Raw genomic sequence first — 17,928 nt, forward strand, 5'->3', positions numbered from 1 at the left:
AATTATATTCTAGAGTAAGAGTTTTGAAAGTTTAAAAAATAATTATTGATAGAAGTTAAGTAACAATGTTAACAAACAATTTGAAATATAAAATATTATAAAACAATCAAAATTATTTTTATGTTTATATTATTATAAAATAAAGAAACATGATCCCAAAAGACATTAATAAATTCTGGACATATCCATTGAATATCACGTGGAAGAGTGGACCAGGGCGGCGTCGACTGCTTTCCAAGTTTCGTGTAAGTCGCGGTCTCCGCTTTCATGCCCAAATTTAGACCACTGGACTGCAGCACCTGTCGTTCCTCCATATTTACCTGGCACCCACCTTCAGGTATCCGTACGCCCGTGTTTCCTTTGCTGCTCCACTGAAATGTCACTTCTGAAGCCCATATTTTTTTATTTTTTTTTGGGCGATTTTCGATAATTTGAAAAGATATTGTTCAAAATAAAAGTTTAGAAATAATATTGTTAATTGAGTAGTAGTTTAAAAATATCTAAAAAAAAATTATATTATAGAAAAATACATACAAAATAAAAAATGATCTGATCCTATTAATAGGAGTCGATGAAAGCACAAAAACAGAAGGGACACGCAAGAACGTGAGCTGAATGATCGTCTTGAGAAACTTCAACCCTACAAGAATTTCAAAGAACGTGAACAGGGGAGCATGACCTTCAACATACCCTCTCTAGCTGCTATGGACGTTGCCAGTGTCATGGTTACAAGAACAGCTAGGGTCCTCCTAATAAGAAGCCCACCTGCAAAATACAGCAACCAGAATTAGTCATTAGGAGAAGAAGCTAAAATAAGTTATTGCACAGATTGATCATTTTTCTGTTTTCTCCAAAACGCAGTGTTCATGCACTGTATCCCCATAATTCTGGCTATCCCTTTTCCTGCTTTAGTGTAACTCAAAAACACATACAAATAAATTTTCTGATGCAGCCAATAACATATCCAGCACAAACACAAAGCATGCCATACGTAAGATGGATAATATTTATTTTGTCCACCCGTTTGGCTCCCAATAGTTGGCTACTCTCACCATGTATGGTCACTTGGTGTAGTATCTATTAATTAGGAGACTTTTCTTAGCTTAAGGTACCCGGCTGGGTTTGATTTGATGCTTAAGTGATAAGCCATGAGCTACCCATAATCTTTGCATACAACAATGATACCATTGAGAGAAGGATATCACGACTGAATTGAAACATAATTCAAAAAACATGATTATATCAATTATTAATCCAGATAATTTCAGAAGATTAACACTCTTCTTTAGATTTCTACCAAAAGGAGTCCAAGCATTAGAAGAGCAAAAGTACAGTAGACACCCATAAAATTAGTTGGCAATGAACGTACCAGATTTTTGATAGCTGGAAACTCTTCTCCCATCAATGTTTGAAGAAATAAGTCATATTCCTTTATTCAATTTCCAGAGAAGAATAAAAGCAATTAAACATCTAGTGAAAAATGGACAAGAAAGAATACATTAGGCAGGGCTGGGCACAGGGTGAGGTGGGGTGAATTTCTGCCATTTTGGCTCCCGCCTGCAAAAAATTCTACCCGTGGCCACAAATTTGTTCACTGTAGCTGCAGGGTCGCGCGGGGGAGGGGGTGGGGGTTGGCAGGTTTTGCCGATTGGACTTAACTATACCAAAATATTTACAAATTCAGAGAAATACCTTGGCCTTGGGGTAGCATTTGCCACAATTGGACTTGGAGCAGCGGATGAACTTGACGTGGCCACGGCCGTGCTTGATTGTGAGGGCAAAGAGACGGAGGAGATTTGAGTCATATGAGTTGCCAGACTCTTGAGATTGATGGGGTGGGCTAGACCGATGCAGAACTAGGGAAGGGAAAATGAAGAGCAGTGAAGAAAATGAAGAAAGAAGTGAGGGGTGAGGAGAAAATGAAGAGCAGCTTAGGGAAAGAACTCGAAGAAGAGAGGGGAAGAAACTAGGAAAAAAAAAAAAAAAGTGAGGGGAGGGGGGTTTAGGATTTTTTTGTTCTTTTAGGGTTATTGCGGTGCGGGACGGGGTAGAGCGGGTACCCGGGGTTAAAAAAATTCTAAACTCACTCCGCCCTGCAAGGTTTTACAAAAAAGCAAACCGTGCCTGCAAATATGCTACCAAAAACCGGCTCTTGCAGGTTGGATCGGGCAGTTCATGCGGGTCGGTTCGGATTCTACACTTTTTACCCGCCCCTAATGTTAGGAGGGAAAAGGTGAGATCAATATGTAACTCAAGGAACATCAAGCATTATAAAGTTTGGGGAGTGATTCACACACAACTCCTCTCACATTGTGTGGGTCCCACACAATGTAAGAGGGAGTTATATGATAATTGTGTGAAGGTTATAAGGGAATCATTATTCGTTTACCACATTACAGGTGTATTTAGAAATCACATTAGCAATTCTAACGCAACCAATTCCAAGTCCAGAACCTAAAATCAGTATTGGATGGATCCAATAACGCATTGAGCAAGTTGTCAGCCCCTGATATTCAATTTCAATAGTCACTCCTCAATCCTCATACATACAACTAGCAGTCTCATCCTGATGAAGAGAAAATCTCCTATAATATTTATTTTAAGATGACCTGCAGATTCATCCCGCAAAGTAGAAGTTGCATGCTACAGCACATGTTCCAAAAGTTCTGGAAGTTTTCTAATCCATAAAACTCTTCAACAAGCATTTATCATTTAAAAGAGAGGCTGATCAAAGCTCATTATTATAAATGCAAAAAGATCGAATAAAAATCTGAATGTACGTATGAGTTGATCGCTACCTAGATTTCCACTCAAAAGATCTCAAAATTGTGGTTACAATTGGACCTAGCTAGATTTCATGACGAACAGGTGCATTGGTTCGCAACATTTCCTAATTGACAAATCGTCGACTCTTTGTAAAACTAGATTCGTACTGTTGTACTTATGAGCATACTATATATAATGAAAAAGTATGTATATCCTCTTCAAATTACTATTTTATTGGTAATATGTCTATCAAATTATCAATTGTGTTAATGTTTTCTCTTAAACTATTAAAAAATGTTAATGTCTTCCTTAAAGTCAACAAAAAGATAAAATAACCCTAAAAAAGTTTTGATAAGATAGATATATTTTAATAAATTCGAAAAAAAAACTAAAACTAAAAAAAATATATTTTTTTAAAAAAGGACTTTTTTTTTGAAAGATTGATTTTTTTTAATAAATAAATAATAATAATAATAAAAAAAAAACAGAAAATGAAAATTTAAGGGGTGGCCCAAACTGAAAATATATAAAACAAAATCTAAAAACTAATTTTTCTTTTTCATTTTTTTATTATTTTTTTGTAATTTTACTTTTTTTTAAAAAAAAAATATTTTTTGTTTTGTTTTAATATTTTTTTTTATAATTTATGAAGGGTGTTTTTGTCATTGTGGGGCACATTGACATTGTTTGGTAGTTTAAGGGGGGTACATTGACAATATTGGTAATTTGAAGGATACAATAACAAGTAAGTGGTAGTTTAAGAGGTATGTTTATTTCTTCCAATATCTAAATTAACCATCATTATTATTTTTTATATTAAATATTAAAATCTTTTCCTTCCAAAAGTCAGTACTATTCATCATGTCAAGGAGAGACAAGTGCCTTTACCAATTTCTTTATACAACTAATCGTATTATTGTAGATCAGTCAAATTTGAAGAATGATGCTAGAATATGTTAGAGTATACAAGGAGATCAATAATTTAAATTACAGTCGAAGATTATCACTTCTTTTACAATTAAAGGCTATGACTTAACTATAGTTGAAGACTATCACCTAATCACATTTGATAAATACCAAGGGATGGTTGAATCTCACCACAAAACACTAAGAGACAGTCGGATTTCACCATAAAACTTCAAAGGTCGGCATAAAAAAAAAATAAATCCACGTGATAAAAAACTGATGTTATCTTATAGCTCTGATATCATAAAAGAAAAGATAATCACATAAGAAAATAAAGATAATAGCAGAAATAATAAAATGAAGATAAGAGATTTTACGTGAGTTGGTTTATGACTTATGTCCATAAAATAAAGCGCAAAGGGTTACAATATACTCTTATTTCTCTTTAAACAATTAGGAAACTGTAACTAAGTGATAGATTTTAATTTATAATTATGTCACAGTCTTCAACTGTAAATAAGTAATAGTTTTTAACTGTAACTAAGTCATAATCTTCAACGGTAAGTAAATGATAATCTTTAACGGTAGGTTAAATTCTTGATCTTTCTGTTAGACTCTTAGAATATAACATAAACATTTTGGTAACACAATGTACCCATAGGCCATAACATTCGTTAAGAAACAGAGCCGAAAGAGAGCCAATAGCTTCAGCAACTTAAAAGAGACGGACAACATTTGCCACTCTTACCGAGATGCAGAGCCGTCGTTACCATCAAGAGATTCTCCCTCCTCATCAAAAGATGACCCCTCCGATGCAGAAGATAGTTCGTCCTCTTCAAAACGGCCTGGAGCAACAATTTCCGGACCAAATTCATCCTCCAGTTTGCGCTTCATTTTCTCCAATTTCATCACGATTTTCAGCCTGCAGGACTTCCATGCTCCGGAGCTCTCTGTCCAGACAACCCCCTTCGACTTCCAGGCGCCCCAACGTACGGCCGTGATTGAAAGCTCTTGATTCCTTCGCCTTAACAGTTGTCTTACTCTTTTTCAGTCGCCTTCTCAACTGGTCTTTCTCGATCAAGACGAATCACTCTTAATTAGCTGACGCCGCTTCTCCTCGAGGACACTCGTTAGTCCAAAGATCGATAGCTCGCTCGCATCCACATCCATTATCCCGGCAACATTGGGAGCTAAATTTACCTTTTCCTTATATGGAGAAAACAACTCTTTTCCCGACGGCTTAGGCCTTGACAACGTAAACTGGTCACCTTCACCAACTGTACCCACCGATGCAGCCCCAAAAAATGACTTGGTGCCTTCGTCACCTTCGCCTCCTAAGGATCGCCTGTCGTCGGTGTTAAAAGTCAGAAATTGGGCTAGTCTCTTGGGGTGCAGAGGCACGGAGAAAATTGCCTTCCTTGTCAAAAGGACCGCACTGCGCCTGCAGCCGCTAGCTTTGACGAGCTTTGTAGTATTTATTTGAATGTTTTGTTTTCGAACTATTTGATTGATTGTCTGATTCAATTTGCGGGACAATTGGAATCTCTGAACTTTTTTTCTTTTGAAAAAAAAATAATCATATATTATTCATCTAATAAAACTAGAGCAGTTTGCACTAATAAAACAAAATCAAAGATACAAATAAGAATTTTTTTAATCCAAACTTCTTGATGTATAACTTGTTTAACTGCCGCTTTAGCTAAACCATGAGCGGCAAAGTTTACCTCCCTTTTGACATGAAGAATTTGCCATTCCGGCAATATGTTAATCACTCCTCAAGTATCCTCCACAATTCATCCATATCTCCTCCAATTTCGTTTGGTTGGCATGACAATATTGACTATATATTTGTAGCCCATCACATTCCATAACAATTTTCATTAGGCCCAAATCTCTGCAAAACTCTCTGGCATGTAGAGCTTCCAAGGGTTCAGCTGAAACTGGTTCGAGCTTCCCTAACTTGGTCAAGCTTTTCGCAGCTATCACATCCCCCTTATAATCCCTCACTATATCTCCCAGTCCCATACGTCCATTTGTCTTGTCAATCGCCACATACCAATTAGCTTTGTGTATGTCAACTAGGTGAGCTTTCCATCTGAGATGATCTACCCCCGATTCTCTTCGTCTCTGATCCCCCTCCAGCGCCATAACCTTCTTGTATTCATAGAAGGACTCCATCGCCCCCCTCGCCAGTACTATGTTGGGATCTAGGAACTCCTCTCCATGAACTATTGTGTTCCAATGGAACCATGTCCTACGGGATATTACCACAAATAACTCGAGCTCTTCATCATAACATTTAGAGGACAAAACCTCTACAACTTGCAAAAAGTCAAATCCGCTACAAGAGCATCCGTATCAAGCTCTTTATTTTGAAAGTTTCATCAAATTTTAAAGAAAAACCAAAATTTGCTCCATACAACAAGCTCTTTACTCTTTCCTCAAAATAAGTTATGTTAGAAACCCTCTCCAAATTTAGCTCACAAATTCCATGAACTATTCAAATTTCTTTTTTAATCATTTTTTTTAGCATTCTTTTCTCATTTCACTTTATTTTTCATTTTTCCTCTCTCCTCATTTGTTAGGAGTGATTGCTTAAAACCAATAAAAATTTAATATTTAGTTAAAATAAAGAAATATTTCGAGAGTTTGGTATAGGGAGTTTGTTATAAGTAGTAGTTTGTTAAAATAACAAAATTTAAATTTTTTAGCTAAAATTTAGTATATATATATATATATATATATATATATAACATGGGTATTTTGAGTATTTTTAAGGCATCTGTCAGGATTTAATAAAAAATCTTAAAGGCGGGGTGGCATGGCAAACTTTTTAAAGTTGGATATATTAAATTGAGAGTTTTTAAATTTTAAGGAGGTAATTGCAAATTAAAATGATGAAAGCTTATAAATAAGTAAAGTTTCTCCCAAAAGTTATTTGGCCAGTCTTGCTAATCAGAGCATTCTGGAACTAGCCATAACAAATTTTTAGTTGGCCCCCTCAAAATTCCTCATGTATTAAACTCGCCTGTGCTACAGGACTTTTGCCATGCACGGTTTTTTCTCGCCGTAGGCCAGGTAGTGAGCAATGCAGACAGACCATTTCTTTTGTTGGCATTTTTCTATTCCAGCAACATTTCTCTCTTTTTTGCGCTCTCACTCTCTCCCCTACAATTTCTTTGAAATTATACACACTCAAATTACAGAATTTAAACCGTTTTTAAGCATTGAAATACTTGAAAAACATATTAAAAATAAGGCATATTACAGTGGAAAATTGATTATATTTTCATCAGGTTTTTGTTCTTTATGTTGTAAAGAAGCTTTTGAGCAAAAAATTGTCTTTTTTATTTCTTTTAAAAAAAGAAAAAACGTCTCTACAAAAGTGAAAAGAAAAAAACCTTTTTTTGGGAGGAATTTTTTTTTTTTTTTTGACCGCCTCGATAACATCTCATTTTTAAAATGTAACATTTTCAAAGTGTTTTGATGCCTAAAAACGGCCTATATTATGTAATTTGAGAATCTACAATTTTAATAAATTGTAAGGGATCTTGTTTCTCTCTCTCTCTTTTCCCCTTTAATATGTAATTTTATGACCTTGCCATTTTTTGTGAAAAGGGTTAAATTAACCTAGACAATTTGTCTTGAGAAAGGAATGGAATTGAGTTTCCGATTGATAATTGCCATTGCCTGGTCAGGAGTCTCTTGAGTAGTGATTTGGCTTTATCAGAGATTTGATGGAGGTTGGAGTTTGTGTTTTTGGGTGGTGGTTATTGACGGAGATGTATACGTAAAACGCCGGTCATTAGGGAAGGAGAGACATAGAGCTCGACTCTAGTAGCTGGTGTATTGAGTCATTTCTGCTATCAAATCTTTAAAGGCTTTTGTTTTCATATGATCTTATTCACGAATGTGCTCAACAATTTGGGTTTATAAATTGCGAATTGATTAATCTTGATTCTGTTCAGGGTACTTATCCCTATCAAATAGTGAAGGGGAGTCAACGAACAGTCATATGTTTTTACGTTGATTGATGTGCATAAAAGAACTCTCATGAATTGGGAGCTAATTGCTATATAATAGAAAATAAGTAAACCTTGTGCAGTTGTCCTTGTCATGTTATTCTCAAAGAGTATGAATTGACAGAAATAAAGAGAAGGAGAAAACAGAGAAGGGATCGGAAGAAAAGAAATAGAAAAACACAAGGTAAAATTAAAGACTATATCTTGCTGATTTCGTTACTTGTTTGGTTACAAAATAAGCTAATATATAGACTTAAAGAAAGGGTAAAACCAAAGTACAAAGAGATAAACAAAAGGCTGATTACATGGTGGTATGGGTTGAGGAATGGCAAGAGATCAAAGGTATGGATTGGCTCTGACTTGCGGTGTTCTGCAATGGAAACTTGCTGCAGAGGTGATATCTTCTTGATTCTAACGGTACTGATCTGCAGAGGATCTTTATCCTCTAACATCCCCCTTAAATTGATGGGAGCAACTTCCTCCGGTTTGTCTGTTGCTTCTTATCATCTATTTATTTATTTATTTGTTTTTTGGTAGATTGGCCTGGGTTTACAAACTATACCTTAAAGCCAGAATTAGGACTAACTATGCGCCAAGAAAAGAGCCTTCAATGAGCTTAAATGAGCTTGGGTCTTAAACATTGTCTCAAGTAATAAATTGAGTTAACAATGGGCTAAGAGAAAAGAGCCAACAAAGGCTTAAATAGGCTTGGACTTTTGAACATTTGCCACAAACTAGTAATTGGGCCAAAGAGAAGAGGGCCAACCATGGGCAAGAGATTTTTTTTTTCCTGATTTTTTATTTTTTTTTTCCTAATGTTGAACTAACCATAACGATTACACCTGAAACACACCTTACAAAAAGTGAAATCTAAGGTTAGGTAAAATATACAAAAGAGACCATCAATGAAATAAAAGAGAGTTAAGACATAAGAGCAAGTCAGAGCACTCCCAGCAGAGTAGCTATTTCCTTCTTTTAGTTAAAGTAGCCAAGCAAAACAACAAAAAGCCAACTCCATCAGATTATGTAGCCTAACGCCAGAATATAGGAATGCTGCATTTGTGAACAGTATCACGCCACATGCGGCGTGATACTGTTCACAAACCTATAATTATTTTATTATTTTTTTTTTTCATTCATTCATTCATTCTCTCTCTCTCTCTCTCTCTCTCTCTCTCTCTCTCTCTCTCTCTCTCTCTCTCTCTCTCTCTCTCTCACTCACTTTGAGTCTCTCGAAACTTCTACCTTCCTCTCCAACTCTTCTCCTGCCTTCTCCCTTTCCCTATCAAACCTCAGACGATGCAGCTCCTCCCTACCTCGCCGTGATGGAGTCCCTGATCCTCAGGGTTCTGAGGGCAGCGATTTGGGGCGGGATGGGGCCGGAGAGAGAGTTGTGAGAGAGATCGAGAGAGAGGAGTCCGGCGGCGTTGAAGAGACGGGAAGGGATGCGCTTTGAATTTCCAGGGCGAAAATCGCCGCGTGGCTTGCCAATGCGTGTAGTTCCGGCGGTCTCGTGGAGCTCGACCTCTCGTCCAACGCGCTCTCTGGTATGGTCCCGAGCGGTTTGAGCGCTTGTGAGTTTGGTGCCTATGCGCTCGCCGTAGGTTCGCCCTGAACACCGCGAACTTGGGCTAGTGCTCCTCCTGGCCTGCGAGCCGTACGACTTGCCGTCGAATTTCATGGGCTATCGGCATACTTTGGTCCGGTGGTGGAGATGTATTTTAAATTAAAATGAATAAAAATATTAAAATTGATTATTTTATAAAATAAAGAAGAAGATTAAATAAGCTAATGGAGAAGGGGTTGAAAAGTGATTCTCTAAATTAGAGAATGTGATTTTGGTTAGCTATTTTAGATAAAATTTTAGATAAACTGCTGTGAGTGATCTCATATAACTAGAAGAGTGTAGAAAATAAGTGAAAGTGAAAGTGAAACATAATAGACAATATTATGAAACAAAAATCATATTGTGATGACCTGAAATGCAATGGAAAAGTGTATAAAACTAAAAAGAAAGACATGATATGACAAACGTACGAAAGAGAGGATGAGAAGGTATGAAACGTGTGGCAGATGAGAGTACCTCTTTTTTTTTTTTTAAATTTTTTTTTACATTTTTTTAGTAATAATTAATATCAAAATATTTTAACTTTTTTATTATTTATATCATGTCAATAATTTTTTTATAATTATTCAAATAAAAAATTATTACAATATAATTTTTTTATATATATATATTTTTTCTTTATATCACATTTTATTAATTTTAAAATTAACAATTTATTATTCTGTTTTGTATCAGTATTTTCCAAACGTATCCATTGTAACTTAGGTGACGTGTGTGATTGGAAAATAAAGAGAGGGAGACTGACATCTAGTAAATAAATCATGAGAGAAACTCGAGAATGAGACATGTGGGTGCTTGGAGTGTGTGTGATGGGAAACTTGGCAGAGATCTTTCTGGGCGCCTTTTTTTTTTTTTTTTTTTTGATTCTAGAGATGGAGCGGATGTAAAATTGAAAATGATGATGTTAAGAAGATGTTGGGCTGAAGAAGAAAAGGAGATATAGGATAGTTTTGTGCAAGTATGGACGGAGTTTTGGAGGAGCTGACAGAAGCTCACGGGAGGACGAGAAGGTTGATTTTGGGAATGGAGCTTTGTTTGGGTCCTTGCTGGGGGTTTGTAAGATTCATGGGAAGGTGGATGTAGCTTAGAGGGTGGCAGAGAAGGTTTGACTGAGGCGCAAAGCAGATTGAGAACGCAGGTACAGGAATGGAGGGCTTGCTGGGTATGTGCAGCGATGGAGTCTTGAGTAATGTTGTGGTTTTAGGGGCTGGGCATCTCGTTGAAGAGAAGGGAGATTTTGGGAGAACTGGTTCTGTGGTTGTCATGTGAAGGATCGAAGAGACAAGGCGTTGGTCTATTCGTGCTCTGATACCATGATAGAAATAAAGAGGAGAAAACAGAGAAGGGAAGAAGAAGAAGAGAAGAACACAAGGTAAAACTAAAGACTACGTCTTGCTGATTTCGTTATTTGTTTGGTTACAAAATAAGCTAATATATAGGCTTTAGAAAGGGTAAAAACCAGAGTACAAAGAGATAAACTAAAGGCTGATTACATGGTGGTATGGGTTGAGGAATGGCAAGAGATCAGAGGTATGGCTTGGCTGTGACTTGTGGTGTTCTGCAATGGTAACTTGCTGGAGGAGATATCTTCTTGATGCTGACGGTGCTGATCTGCAGAGGATCTTTATCCTCTAACAAGAATTTTTCCACCCATGTTTTCTACGCAAACACATATATTTGTATGTGTCCATATAAATGAGTGTGTGTATTATTTGTTCGATACTCTCTCTTGCTAGTTTTAATGTTTTCATCCTGTTTGCCTTCTATGAGTTAGTGTTAGTGAAGTTGAAGCACTTTCTGAGCTTTACAAGAGCATCAGCGACTTTGTGATTGATGATGGGTTGATAAGCAAAGTGTATATGTTTGCGCTTGTAACCATTGCCTCTTTTCTTCTACAATTTATCTATCTTGTTATACTTTTACCTGATTTTCCTTTGTTTCTTTTTGCATCCTGTTGTGAGTAATATTGTGATGTCCTTCATTTTTTTTGTGCATTTTGTAAATAAAGCTAAGGTTGGTAGTGTTTCTTCTGCACCCAAGTTGTTTGGACAGCAATGCTCTAGTGAAGTGTGTCTGGGATTGATGTTTCCTTCAAAGTTAAGCCATGGACATTTTAAGTATGTTTTCATGTATAGATGTCATATTCCATGATGAAAATGGAATAAAAGAATATTTGTTGTCTATTTAAATCTTATTGCATGGCTTTTTTCTTTTTTCTTTTTCATTTGTTATGCGATGAACAGCGCTCCTTTCAATCAATTATGTTTGTTTTGAGATTGCAGTAATTCTAAATGCAGATCTTTGATCGATCTGTTTGATGTTAAGCGGAAGGGAGCCCTTGATTTCGAAGACTTTGTTAGATCACTTATCGTCTTCCATCTCAATGCTCCACAAGAAGACAAGATTGATTGTAAGTTTGTAAGGATTTGATGTATTTACCTTTAATTGCCAAGTATGGAGTCTGTTGTGTTCCACAGTGCTACTTGTATAGTATTGTATAAAATAGATTTTGCTTCTTTGTATAACTTTGCTGAGAACTGATTTTTGTTCTTGTACTGCAGTTTCATTTAAGCTCTATGATTTGGATAGTACAGGCTATATTGAGCGCCAAGAGGTAGATTGGTGGTTTATGATTATGTTGGTTGTTTTTATCTGTAAATGCAAATTCAGGACCCTTTTGCTTTTTTGGTATGATAATTTATAATGCAAATTCAGGATTTATATCTGTGATGTTGGCAATTTAGCTGCTTTCTGGAGAAACATTGGGGCAAATATGGCCGGACCATTGAAGGGGAATATATTACGGGCATGAGATAGTTCTACTGTCTGTCTTATATATCCCCCCTCCCCCCTTCCTAGGGGTGGGTGTCAGATAACTCGGAGTCGGGAATACCACTTTTGCCTACCACCCTGCCCAATGTCGGAAAGTCGGTAAATTCACGGACTTTTTCTGATGAAGGGCATTTTTGTAATTAATTGTCACTGCCAAGTTACTGATGGTGACAAACGACATATGAGAAATGAAAAAAGCAATCAACCTAATGAAAAACCCATCACCTCGACTGGTAGGCGGTAGTCGTGGTCAGCTTGAGATTTGAAGAGAGAGTGAGAGCTAGGTTGAGAGCGAGATAGGATGGCGATGGCGCTGAGAGGGGGATGACAGTGTGAAGGGGTGAAGTTGAGAGTGAGAGACGAAGGTCCAAGGGGGTGTGAAAATGATAGGGTTTGAGAAAGCGGTGCATATATATGCATTTAAAAGGACCTTTTTTGCTCATAAAATGATGTCATTTTAATTAAGTACCAAAAATTAGCTACGAAAATGTCGGGTTGGAAACCCGATTTTTTAATATTTTCTATTCCGCCTACTAACCTGACATTGTAGGAAATTGATTTTTCCTGCTTCCGGTGGTGGCAGTCGGCGACAATGCTACGTAGTTGACATAAGTGCTTGATGAGGTCCAATTGGAATTGAGAATGAGTTTCCCTATTTTTAATACAATGAGAACGTTGAATGAACTCATTAAATTCACTTGTAGCTTTTATTAAGTTTGTTCATATTCGAAGTCTTATGCTCTATCGTTAGCTTGCTTATCTTCAACGATCATGTTATGTAGAATTATGCATGTCAGCATAATATATTCAAGAGTCTTAAGGTGAAAAAATCATACAGGTCCACGCACTATTACAAATCGTGCTTGAAGCACTCCAAAGGTGCACACTTCACATCCTTCCTTATTGATTATTGACACTTGTGCTGTAGCAAAGTGTTTTCTCTTATTTATTTGTGGAGATGAAATTGTTTTCACAAATGTTGGTTACTTTTGATACATGCCATTAACAATGTAGTATTCCATTGTATAGTTATGACCATTGATGTGTAGTTGACATGAAGATTACGCACTTGAGTGAAGTTAGAAATATAAATGTCCTTTGTAGCACGTTTATATCATTATGAGACTCATGCAACCTTAAAAAAGCGTGTCATATCGAAAGAATATATGAAGTCAATGCTTTCAAAATAATAGTTAGTTTGTAGATATGATCAAAATGAATACCTTTTCATGAAGTTAGACAGTTTTTTCATTTTTAATGCATGCAGTCAGCTCCTTGACATGCTTGGAAATTCAAGATTTTTGCTAACCGCGAACAATCTAGCAATATCTTTATCATTGGGTGACCTTAAGCAATCTTTAGAAAAAATTAAAACCATTACTGCTTTAACAAACATTTTTAGACTATTGTTGTGGCTTATCCAATCTTTAAGTAGGTGCCCATAAAATCAAATGTAACACCGTCCGCAAGCATTTTAAGTGTGGTGGTAATCTTCTAAAGATAAGAAAAATCAAGCCTTTTGAAATCATTTTTTCTTTGGACAAAATAAGGTTCGTGAGCTTCCACTTGCAACTTGAATTTTTGAGAAAGAGAACAACTCATCCTAAACCTCCAAAAATATTTGTGAGGATGGGTAGTTCAACAAAATAGTCGTAGAAAAAACTTTGGTGGCCTTGCAAGTGATCACGCTAGATGAAATTGTGACGCTATTTAGAACAACCATGTGATGTTGATCGTTCTTCTTTCATAGCAAATTTTGTAATTATCTCTCTTTAACTCTTTATAATCATAGTCTGACCCGATAAGAAGTATTTTGTGAAAAAGAGAGCAAGCCATATAAAGAAAACAAAGATTGAATTGAAAAAAAAAAGGTTGTATTGAGGTGAATAAAAATTGGAGAAGGAATGAACTTATTAATGCCGAAAGAAATGACATTTGGAATAAAGAGAAAAATAAGAACACGGAAGCGCAGAATATTCGGTTCCATCCGAAATGCGTTCGGTTCTTGTCGCTATGCAAAGAGACTTGTTCAAAGACTTTTTAAAGTCAAGGAAACCATCATTGCACTTGTTAGTGAGTTTCTAACCAAAATGCACTCAAAGTGAGACTTTTGGAAGACTTTTAAGGTTAAGCAAACCATGATTGCGCTTGGCGCTTCAACCCAAGTGCGTGCTAATGTATATCTTGAATGTGGCTATTTGTAATATTTGTATATATATTTATAAAATATGAATATCATTTTTAACTATTTTTTTTTCGTATTATATTTTTACTAACAGCATTTACGTTGTTATTGTGGTTATTGAATAAGATTATTATCCGCTATTCGCATATTAGGTAATGAGTCTTTTGAACATTCTTTGAGTGTCTATTAGAGCTTATTTTAAATAATTTTAAAAATAATTAGACTGATTTTTAGTGTTTTGGGTTTGATTTAATTTTTTTTTTAACCATAATATTTTGAAAGTATAGTAAATTTTGTCAACCACGTCTGCATGTGCAGATTAGGTAATGAGTCTTTTGAACATTCTTTGAGTGTCTATTAGAGCTTATTTTAAATAATTTTAAAAATAATTAGACTGATTTTTAGTGTTTTGGGTTTGATTTAATTTTTTTTTTAACCATAATATTTTGAAAGTATAGTAAATTTTGTCAACCACGTCTGCATGTGCAGATAACGAATAATTATAAATAACAAATGCAGATCATTAATATCTACTATCATGTATAATGCGTGTAATTCTCCTGGTCCTGCATTTAGACTTTTGAAAGACTTTAAAATCAAATCAAGCAAGTGGGGTTGTGGAAATGGGGCAGCATGCGTTCATTGCTTTTTGAAAGATCAAGCAAACCGTCAACCTCATGGGGCTCCCTTCTTAGAGCATTACTAGCAGCTTCCCTACATGGGTTCCCTTCCCTACATTTTAGGAAAAATTTTAAAAAAGTCAAAAAATCAATCCTACAGCAGTTTCCCTTCCCTTATATGTTCCCTATGATTGCTACAGTGCTTCCCAATGCATTGGGAAGCACTGTTCACATCCTAATCAATTGTTTATTCTAAAAATATAATCTCTCTCTTACTTTATCTCTTTTTTTTTTTTACTTTTAATTAAAGTAAAAGTAACAAAATAATATTTTAATGATATAGGGAAAAATGAAGGGAAGCTGCTGTGGGGTGTTTTTTTGATAGGGAAGCAAAAAGTAGTTTTATTCCCTACATTTAGGAAAAACGAAGAGGAAGAGAAGGGAAGCTGCTAGGAATGCTCTAAGCCATCACATCCATCAGCGCGCAGCTCCTCACTCTTTCTGGAGGAGGGGGGGGCTGGCGGGTTGAAGTAGCAGCTCCTCGCTCAATCTCAGAGTCACAGAAAATATTATCACTAAAACTCATCCAACATGAAGCTTTTGCTCCCCTAAGGTTATTGCCGATTACTTTTCTCTCCTTCTTCCTCAAAGTACTAAATAATGTTTCAGTTAACACTTAACACCCAGTGACCTTTGCTACCTCTTATTCCACACTTTCAGTTGCCAAATCTGAGTGCTTTTCGATCTGTCAGCCAAAACATGCATCAGCTTCAGCCCCACAATGTAATGTACTCTTCGTTTTTACTCTCTTCAACCCATTAGTAATTTCATTATACTCTTCAACTCATTATCAATCTGTACGTGTCTCTTATATATTGCAGCCTCCAATGAGAACTCCACTCTTTTCATGGCTTTTCTTGATGCCCATGATGTGCTTACTTTCCATCAGCTTTATTATCTCTGCGGTGTCAGGCCAATGTCTTGACAATCAGCAATCCTTGTTGCTCAAACTGAAGAATAGCCTCGTATTTGACACTGCTTTATCCACAAAACTGGTGCACTAGAATAAATATGTCGATTGCTGTTCATGGAAAGGTGTATCATGCAACGAGGGACGTGTTATCGGTCTCGACCTGACCAAAGAATCCATTTCGGCTGGACTTGACAATTCAAGCAGCCTCTTTAGGCTTCAGTATCTCCAGAATTTGAGTTTGGCTTATAACAACTTTGATAATTCTGAGATTCCATCGGAGTTTGACAAGCTGTTGAATTTGATTTATTTAAACCTTTCAAATGTCGGCTTTGCAGGACAGATTCCAATTGCAATTTCACGTTTGACAAGGTTGGTTACTCTTGATTTATCTATCAGTTACACCTTCGAAACTCCTGCACTAAAACTTGAGAATCCAAATCTAAATATGCTCGTTCAAAACCTTTCAGAGCTTATGGAACTTTATCTTGATTGGGTAAATATATCAGCTCAAGGGTTTGAGTGGTGTGAGGCCTTATCATCTTCACTACCAAATCTAAGAGTGTTGAGCATGTCAGGTTGTTATCTTTCAGGGCCTCTTAATTCCTCCTTACTGAATCTTCACTCTCTCTCAGTTATTCGTTTGGATATTAACAATTTTTCTAGTTCAGTTCCAGAATTTTTTGTAGATTTCAAAAATTTGACATCCTTGTGTTTCTCTTCTTCTGGGTTAAATGGAAAATTTCCAAAAAAGATTTTTCAGATTCCCACCCTACAAAAGCTTGACTTAACAGATAATGGACTACTTCAAGGTTCTTTGCCAGAATTTCCTTTAAATGGATCTCTTCAAACCCTGATGCTTAGATACACAAGGTTTGCGGGGACATTGCCATCTTCTGTTGGTAACCTTAAAATGTTATCCCTAATAGATCTTGCAGGTTGCAATTTCAGTGGAGAAATCCCAAACTCAATGGGAAACCTTACCCAATTGCGTTATTTGGACATGTCACTCAACAGTTTCAATGGGTCAATTCCATCATTCAGCATGGGTAAGAATTTGATCCAAATAGTCATTTCCAATAATAATTTGACGGGTCAAATTGCTTCTACCCAGTGGGAAAAACTTTTGAATTTGGTGACTCTTGACTTGAGTTACAATTCATTGGAAGGGAGCATTCCAGTTTCTCTATTTTCCCTTCCATCATTGCAGGAACTAGGACTTCGCAACAACCGATTTTCTGGTTCACTCAATGAATTTTCGAATGTTTCTTCTTATCTACTGGAAACCTTTGATTTGAGTTATAACAACTTGAAAGGGCCAATACCCATGTTTATCTTTGAGCTCCGAGGTCTTGAGAGACTCTCACTTTCTTCGAACAACTTTAGCGGCTCCTTGCAACTTGACATGATTCAGCAGTTGGGAAATCTTTCGAAGATGTCTCTTTCGCACAACAACTCGTTGATTGAATATACTGAACATGGTTCTTCATTGTCCTCCTTTCCCCAAATGATCACATTAAGCTTGGCTTCTACCAAATTGAAAACATTTCCTGACTTCTTGAGAAACCAATCCAAATTAAGAGATCTTGACCTTTCAGACAACCAAATTATAGGAGAGATTCCCAATTGGATTTGGAAGCTTCCTAATCTTTATACATTGAATCTCTCTTATAACTACCTAGTGACTTTGGATTTGCCTCTACTAAATATTTCTTCTTTGAGTGTCCTGGACCTTCACTCCAACCAACTTCAGGGGCAACTCTTGGTTGTACCACCGTATGCCACATACTTGGATTTCTCGACGAATAATTTCAGCTTTATCATACCAGTTGACATTGGCAACTCCCTTACTTATGCTTATTTCTTCTCTTTTTCAAGCAATAAGTTACATGGGAGTATCCCTGGATCATATGCAGTGCTACAAATCTTCTTGTTTTAGATTTGTCTAACAATTTCTTGAGTGACACGATTCCTGAATGCTTAATTGAGATGAGTGAGAC

At 36.3% G+C, this 17,928-nt stretch overlaps 2 protein-coding genes, 1 long non-coding RNA gene and 1 pseudogene across 4 annotated transcripts; 3 read left to right on the plus strand and 1 right to left on the minus strand.

Moving 5' to 3' along the window:
• Positions 1 to 508: 508 nt before the first annotated feature.
• On the minus strand, positions 509 to 4,581 carry LOC133873431 (uncharacterized). Its single transcript, XM_062311135.1, has 4 exons — positions 4,421 to 4,581; positions 1,693 to 1,930; positions 1,370 to 1,429; positions 509 to 765 (listed from the first exon to the last, which is right to left on the minus strand). The coding sequence occupies exons 1-4, from the start codon at positions 4,579 to 4,581 to the stop codon at positions 739 to 741; spliced, it is 486 nt and encodes a 161-aa protein (XP_062167119.1). The 3' UTR covers positions 509 to 738.
• A 5,886-nt stretch (positions 4,582 to 10,467) lies between these two features.
• LOC133873432 (calcineurin B-like protein 1) lies at positions 10,468 to 14,357 on the plus strand (annotated as a pseudogene).
• Positions 14,358 to 15,434: 1,077 nt separating this feature from the next.
• Positions 15,435 to 16,299, plus strand: LOC133872406 (uncharacterized). 2 transcript variants are annotated; one of them, XR_009901017.1, is made up of 3 exons: positions 15,435 to 15,571; positions 15,679 to 15,741; positions 15,840 to 16,299. It is a non-coding gene; the product is annotated as an uncharacterized LOC133872406 (long non-coding RNA). The 2 variants fall into 2 exon arrangements; XR_009901016.1 differs by lacking the exon at positions 15,435 to 15,571 and having other exon boundaries at positions 15,592 to 15,741.
• A 77-nt stretch (positions 16,300 to 16,376) lies between these two features.
• Positions 16,377 to 17,867, plus strand: LOC133873433 (receptor-like protein 6). The gene has a single exon (XM_062311136.1). It carries the CDS (start codon positions 16,377 to 16,379, stop codon positions 17,865 to 17,867), a length of 1,491 nt encoding a protein of 496 aa, XP_062167120.1.
• Positions 17,868 to 17,928: the final 61 nt, after the last annotated feature.

Source organism: Alnus glutinosa, chromosome 7 (genome assembly GCF_958979055.1).
Source record: "Alnus glutinosa chromosome 7, dhAlnGlut1.1, whole genome shotgun sequence".
Lineage (NCBI taxonomy): Eukaryota > Viridiplantae > Streptophyta > Magnoliopsida > Fagales > Betulaceae > Alnus > Alnus glutinosa.